Source organism: Heterodontus francisci, chromosome 2, assembly GCF_036365525.1.
Source record: "Heterodontus francisci isolate sHetFra1 chromosome 2, sHetFra1.hap1, whole genome shotgun sequence".
Taxonomy (NCBI): Eukaryota; Metazoa; Chordata; class Chondrichthyes; order Heterodontiformes; family Heterodontidae; genus Heterodontus; species Heterodontus francisci.
The window spans coordinates 9937618-9945582 of NC_090372.1; the positions used below are offsets into that span (position 1 = coordinate 9937618).

General features: G+C 44.3%; 1 protein-coding gene across 2 annotated transcripts in view; it reads right to left on the reverse strand.

Moving 5' to 3' along the window:
* The window catches only part of limd1a (LIM domains containing 1a), a 64640-nt gene extending 60737 nt beyond the window's left edge, over positions 1-3903 (reverse strand). For both annotated transcript variants that reach the window (XM_068054329.1, XM_068054335.1), the window contains exon 1: positions 2095-3903. In XM_068054329.1, the coding sequence (XP_067910430.1) occupies positions 2095-3310 (1216 nt within the window). In that variant the 5' untranslated portion in view covers positions 3311-3903. The remainder of the gene's footprint in view (positions 1-2094) is intronic.
* Between the last annotated feature and the right edge of the window lie 4062 nt (positions 3904-7965).

Here is a 7965-nt window from a genome sequence, read left to right on the forward strand (position 1 = left end):
TCTTACATTATACTCCATCTGCCAAATTTTTGCACACTCACTTAACCTATCTATATCCCTTTGCAGATGCTGTGTCCTCCTCACAACCTGGTTTTCCACCCATCTTTGTATCGTCAGCAAATTTGGCTACAATACACTCGGTCCTTTCATCCAAGTCATTAATATAGATTGTAAATAGTTGAGGCCCCAGCACTGATCCCTGTGGCACTCCACTAGTTACAGCTTGCCAACCTGAAAATGAACCATTCATCCCAACACTCTATTTCCTGTTAGTTAGTCAGTCCTCTATCCATGCTAATATATTGATGAATAACCTTTTATGTGGCACCTTATCAAATGCCTTTTTGGAAATCCAAATACAGTGCATCAACTAGTTTCCCTTTATCTACCTTGTTCATTACATCCTCAAAAGAACTCTAATAAATTTGTCAAACATGATTTCCCTTTCATAAAACCATCTTGACTCTACTTGATTGTATTATGATTTTCTAAATGTTCTACTACTACTTCCTTAATGAGGGATTGCAGTATTTTCCAATGACAGATGTTAAACTAACTGGCCTATAGTTTGCTGCTTTCTGTCTCCCTCCTTTCTTGAATAGGGGCATTTCATTCGTGGTTTTCCAATCCGGAGAATTTTGGAAGATTACAACCAATGCATCCACCATCTCTGCAGCCATTTCTTTTTAGTCCATAGGATGCAGGATGTCAGGTCCAGGGGACTTGTCAACCTTTAGTCCCATTAATTTTCCTAGTACTTTTTCTCTAGTGACAGTGACTGTTTTTTTAAGTTCCTCCCTCCCTTTTGCTATTGATTTCCTACTATTATTGGGCTGCTTTCAGAGTCTTCTACCATGAAGCCAGATACAAAATATTTGTTCAAAATCTCTGCCATTTCCTAGTTTCCCATTTACGAATTTCCCAGTCTCGTCCTCTAAGGAATCAATGTTTTCTTTAGCGACGCTCTTCCTTTTTATGTACTTGTAGAAGCTCTTACTCTGTTTTTATATTTCTTGCTAGTTTACTCTCATATTCTAACTTCTCCCTCTATTATCCTTTAGTCTACATCCCACAGATGCTAGTTATACTGTGAACACAGCTTTGCAGTAACATTGCTCTTAAAAAGAGTGCCAACTACATGGGGAACACAGGTGAGAAACCTCAGATTAACAATTATTGCTCCCGATATTAATTCATCCCTGTTGAAGTTTTGGGCTCAGATTATTTGAACTCAATTTTGATGGTGCCGCCATTGATAATTTCTCTTTACTAACCCTGATTGGAGTGGCAGAAGGGCAGGTAACCAGAGATTTAAGGACCAGAGATGACATGAGGAAACTTTACAAAAAAAAAGAGCAAGTTGCTGTGATCTGGTTGCTGCCTGAAAGGGAGGCGGAGACATATTCAATAGCAACTTTCAAAAGAGAACTGGATGAATAGTGGAAGGAAAGTAATTTACAGGGCAACGGGGGACAGAAAGAGTAGGGCTGTGGGACTGTTAAGATAGGTCTACTCAAACAGCCAGCACAGGGTCAATGGGTTGAATGGCCTCTTTCTGTGCTGAATCATAATAATGATTTAACATTCACGACTCATACAGCTGAGAAAGGTTATCTGCCTGGTTTTATGTATAATCTCTGGAAGCATTCATTTTGAATGAGCACATCTCTGCAACGGGATGATATCATCACACTTTGATGAGAACTTGCTGATAAAATGAACAGCGGGCTCCACACTCAAGTTATTTCTTGTAATTGAGTTTTGTTCAAACTTTAGCAAATGGCAATTACTGACATCAAATAATGCGGCGGAGGGGCGAGGGCCAGTCTGATGTAACACACTTTCCGCTGCTCCGGAAGGGGATCCCAATACTACTGTGTACTTAAAAAGACACTGGACATCAGAAACTAAACTCCACTCAGCAAGTTCACCCCACCCTAACCCAAGATTCATTGTAATGACCCCACTGCCCCGCAGAGAGCTGATCAATTACCAACAACCTGAAATTAACAAAGACACAGACTGGAAACTCCCTGAAATGCACAGGTTTCACACAATTAAGGCAGCGCCGCAAATCAATGCAGAACATCTTACCAAAATACTCCGCCTTCGGGTTCGCGTCCATTTCTTGCTCCAGTCGCTTGGTAAGTGCTTCTAATTTTAATTCTGCCCGGGACGGGCCTGGATCTTGCTGGATATGGAGGGTCTGGCAGGGCAGGCGGACCCTGCAGCAGGGCTCCTGGGGACTACTGGCCGCTCCTTGCACATTGCAATCCGGATGGTGGGTGGAGGCCCCCCGGGAGAGGTGTGCTTGCCCCGGGGAGGGGGCGCCAGGGACCAGGGGCTGACTGCTGCTGGCTCTGGGCTCAGCGCCGTGAGGGTCTGCTTCAGGGCTGGGGGCGTTCAGCTGGGACCAGTCTGGGGGCTGCTGCTGCTGCTCTTTGTCGCTAACGAGAGGGGGAGGTCGGTGCATCTGCTGGTGTGGCTGTCTCTGCTCGGGTTCCCCAGGAAATCTGGCGAGGGCTCGGTGCCCACTGGGGTCGCAGGCAGCAGAGGTGGGGAAGGGGCTGTCAGGTGAATTGCCCTGCTTTGGGCTACAGTGCAGCTGCTCGTACTGCAAGAGGCTGGACCTGGGGCTAGAGCCCGACTTTAGGCTGCTCAGAGGATGCTGCTCCCCAGTGCCTTTACTGGGACTAGAAGGCACTTGGTCGCAGGAGAGGAGACTAGACCTTGGGCTCGCCAGGCTAGACCGGGTCTCGTAGTTCCAGCTGGACCTGGGGCTGCTCTGTGGCCCAGTGGACACGCTGCATCGGTTTGGACTCGAGGGAGGCCCGTGCTGGTCCAGTCCAGGATTCCTGGACCCAACACTGTCGTTTTCATAGGCCGCCCTGGGGCTCAGCTCTTGTGAGAATCGGTTGGATGCAGAGACTCTGTGGGTTTCTGAGGGAGGCTGGGGAGCAGTCAGACTGGACACTGGGGGCTTGGCTGTAATTTCCCCACTGAAGCGGTTAATAAGCCGGGATCTCTCAGTGCTGGCTGCAGTCTCAGGGTCGCTAGGCTGAGGGCTGTAACCCCCATTCATTCTCCCCAAAGTTCCTGGTGGAGTCCCCATCATCATCATCATCTCCCCCTGCTGCCTCTGCAGATGGATTTTGTTCATTTTGGAGGCAAACACTCGCCTGGTCTCCTCAAACTCGGGTTTACAAACCTCCTTGTTCACCCGGAACAGTCCGTCTTTGGATGCCTCGTACATGTTCAAATCTTCCATAAATTTGCTCGCCTCAAGCCCCAGATCCTCATATTTCTCCATGATGATGATGGCAATGATGATGATTTGTGCCGGTCAATCCGAGATCCAACTGTCTGTTGGCCTGTGCTCACTCGCAATGCAAAGTTTCCAGTCCTTAATCCGGGAGGAGCACTGGACAGAGTGAAACCTTCAATCCAACATTGGAAAGAGCCCAATTCCACAGTAAAAAGGCAATCACTCCCATTCCAGAACTAAAACATTGGGGATTATTATTTTCTTGCACAGAATTATCTGCAGCCAAATCCTACTGCAGGTGAAAGAGAGGGAGGAAACTAAATGCCTCCTTGTACCTCAAACTCCCTCCTTTCCCCTCCCTCCTGCTTATCCCAGTCTGTCCTGGACAGTTCTCTTGATCAGTACTCGCCTCGCTGCAGTTTACCATCCGCTGGCGACGCAATGCGGAAGTTTTCCAACTTCAAAAAAAGTTTGTAAAAAGTTTTTTTTCCCCCCCCCTGAAGGAAAAGTTTCGCCCACAATAAAACATCAGACTGCAGAAGTTTTAATTTACAGTCACAAACTGAAGCAGCAATCTCACTAGCCGGCTAACAACCGCTGCCTCGCAGCTAAACAAGTCTGAGGGACTAGACAAATGAAGAATGCGGCGGACGGGCACAGGGGGTGGGGTGGGGGGGGGGGGGGGGGTGTCTCGCTGGGAAGAAATGCAGATCAATGCGCTGAATCCGAGTCACAGAGCAAACACACCAGAACTTTGCTCTTAAAGGTACAGCGCCACTTTCCCAGAAACTGCCTATTTTAATACAAAATTCCCATTCAAACAAAAAGTTGAAAGGTGTGTGTTTGCTAATTTGTCATTTAAAGGTTTATCACTCATGCTTTCTCTAATTTAAATATTAGTACCTTGCTCTATGGCAGCGAGGCCTGGACAACGTATGTCAGCCAAGAGCGACGTCTCAATTCATTCCATCTTCGCTGCCTCCGGAGAATACTTGGCATCAGGTGGCAGGACCGTATCTCCAACACAGAAGTCCTCGAGGCGGCCAACATCCCCAGCTTATACACACTACTGAGTCAGCGGCGCTTGAGATGGCTTGGCCATGTGAGCCACATGGAAGATGGCAGGATCCCCAAAGACACATTGTACAGCGAGCTCGCCACTGGTATCAGACCCACCGGCCGTCCATGTCTCCGCTTTAAAGACGTCTGCAAACGCGACATGAAATCCTGTGACATTGATCACAAGTCGTGGGAGTCAGTTGCCAGCGATCGCCAGAGCTGGTGGACAGCCATAAAGGCGGGGCTAAAGTGTGGCGAGTCGAAGAGACTTAGCAGTTGGCAGGAAAAAAGACAGAAGCGCAAGGGGAGAGCCAATTGTGTAACAGCCCCGACAAACAAATGTTTCTGCAGCACCTGTGGAAGAGCCTGTCACTCTAGAATTGGCCTTTATAGCCACTCCAGGCACTGCTTCACAAACCACTGACCACCTCCAGGTGCTTACCCATTGTCTCTCGAGATAAGGAGGCCAAAAAAGAAGAAAAAACTGAGGTAGATATCCAATCAACTCGTGAATTATGTAAAAATATAAATTGCTTTTATTTTTGCAAACATGAACAAGGCCTGTCCCCTACATTTCCCTCCCCTACATTTGTCCATATAATTGAAACAATCACATATGCAGCGTGAGCTGTTCATAAATAAAAGACCTGCATTTATTTAGCGCCTCCGGACCTTGCAAAGCTCTTTACAGCCGATGAAGTGCTTTTGAAGTGTAGTCGCTGTTGGAATGTAGGAAGCGTGGTAGCCATTTTACGCACAGCAAGCTCCCACAAACAGCAATGTGATAATTACCAGATGATCTGTCTTTGCGATGTCGATTGAGTGATAAATATTGGCCAGGACATGGGGGAGAACTCCCCTGCCCTTCAAAATAGTGATCATGAGATCCTTCATATCCACCTGAGAGAGCAGAAGGGACTCTGCTTCAACATCTCAGACAAAGGAGAGCATCTTGAACAATGCAACACTCCCTCAGTACTGCACTGTGTTAGCCTAGATTTTAGTACTCAAATCTCTAGAGGGGGATTTGAACCCACAACCTTCAAAATCAAAGACAAGAATGCTACCCACTGAACCACTGCCAACACCATTCCAAAACTCTGCCTTAATGCCAATTTCAGATACCTTTTACTTCACCAGCATTTCATAGCTTAGTTTATAAGAGTCAGCCTTGTGGCTATTTTGGGTGAGATTGTCAAGCAGCTATTTTAAATGAGAGCTTTTCTCTCGTGAAGCTATCACTCCAAGTATCATGGTTTCACTATTATCATTCCAGGAGGTATAACTGTACCTGTATGAATCAAGTAACAGTGAATATACGTGAAGGAGGAAACTGCTGAAAGCAGACAGGATGGTGGCTGGCATTGTGTGAAAAAGTATATTTATTTCCAGGTACAAAATGAAGTAACTTGGTGCATGTTGCTTTGATCTGCTACATGCTCCATCTGCATCTGTGTCAATGTTTGGAAGTTTTGACTATGCAGGCCTGGGAAAAAAATTCAAATACATTTATTTTAAGGTTAAAGTTATTATAATACTCAGCTCACAATGGATTAAAAGAGCACAACACACCCCTGCTTCTGAGAATGTGATTAGATTGGGGAAATGTTGCATACAAATGTAACAATGAGGCTAGTTAACACAGAACTAGGGAGGAGAGAGCAGAGCCTCTAGTTTACATATATAAAAGTTCCATAGAGGATAGGCACTGTTGGAGGACTGGCAAACAACTAACAGTGTTCCTATTGTAGAAAATGGGAGATGGAACAAAATCTGGGAACTACAAATCAATTTAATGCAGTGATAGGAAAGATATTGAAATCTATACAAAATGAAGTGATATAAGAATAACTGAAGACAGAAAATATAACAAAAAAATAGTCAGCATGGCTAGGTCATGCTTAACTAACCAGATCGAATTCTTTGAGGAGGTAATGGAAAGAGTAGACAAGGGTAATGCAGTAGAGGTCATAAACTTGGATTTTCAACAGGCCTTTGATAAGGTACCATACAGTAAGCTCATGACAATAGTTAGGGCATGTAGAGTCAGAGGTCAAATAGCTGAATGGATAGCAAATTTGCTAAAGAATCGAAAGCAGAGAGGAAAAAGGTAGTTATTCAGATTGGAGGAAGATAGAAAGCAGTGTTCCACAAGGATTAGTGCTGGGACATCTTATTTATAATTTATCTGAATGATTTGGATTTGGAAATAAGTATGTCATAATCAAAATTTGAGGGCGATACCAAACTGGGGGTAATAGCTCACAGTGATGAAGAAGGCAACAAAATACAAGATGATATCAGAAAACTTGCATACTGGGCAGTTAAATGGCAAATGAACGTTAACATAGGTAAATAAGAGGTGATGCAGTCTGGTAGGAAAAACAGAAACATCACCTACTCCTTAGAAAGTAAGAATCCGAATGGGGTTGAAGAGCAAAGGGATCCAGTGATACAGGCAAACAAATCATTAAAAGCAGCATTACAGGCCAGCAAAGCAATTAAAAATGTGAACAAAGCACTAGGATTTATATCTAGGGGGTGGAATTCAAAAGTACTGAAGTTATGTTGACTTGCATAATCAGGCCACACTTGGAGTACTGTGCACAGTTCTGGTCTCCATTGTATAAAAAGGGACATAGAAGAACTGGAGAAAGTGCAAAAAAGATTTACAAACACCAGAACTGAGAGATTACGGCTATTGGGAAAGTTTGAATTTTAATAAGATTTTCAGTGATTTCCATAATCTGTTCACTTTGGGCATCTGCAGAGAAGCCTGCTCTAATATGGCTGGCAACCATCTTACGACCAAAAATGAATGCACAGTTCCTGCCTGCTCCATTGAAGTGTATCACCCCCTTTTAGCACCCAAATTTTTAAGGCCCATATCTTTGGCTTCCTATTTAGATGGAACACAGGAGTAGAAGTCAAGGGCAGAGAGATAGAGCTCTCCAGAACTTTTCAGGGATTTCTAGAATTTAACCTAACAACAGAGTTAGCATGGCAAGCTTTGATATTGATCATGTTATGATGACAGTTATGAAATAGATTGAAATTCACTGCAAATTGCATTCCATCGGTTCATATATTGCATGTGTAGTAAATCAGCTTGTTGGTTTACAGTTGACCAAGTCTTGTTACGGTGTTAATCAATCTGCCATTTCCAGGAGATAAGCAAAATGTACATAAGGATACGTGAGATTACAGTATCCAATAGACACAAGAGGTTTCATTGTCTGACTCTGGGCTGCCCTATCGTATGTGTGGGCATTACGGTAAGCTCCTGATTGTAGGGGACACGAGGTCCATTTATGAAAGTGTCCAGCAGCACAGAAGCCAAGAGAATATCTAATCCCCAACTGGAATTTGTAACAACATGATACTGCTCATGTGATTTTGAGTATTTTCAGAAGCATCGAGGATACTAGAAACAGTTTCAGAGTTTCCAAGTCCATTTTAGTTGATGGAATTTGAAACAGAATGATTTAAGTCAGTTCTGAAGGGCTAGTGTTTATGAAGCAAAAAAAGTAAATGTTAGAACATGGCTTTTGAAAAGACTTGGAATACAATCACAAGGAAGGGACACGCTTGAGGTAGTTTTGGAATTAGATGGTGATCAAGTCACATCTATAAACACCTCT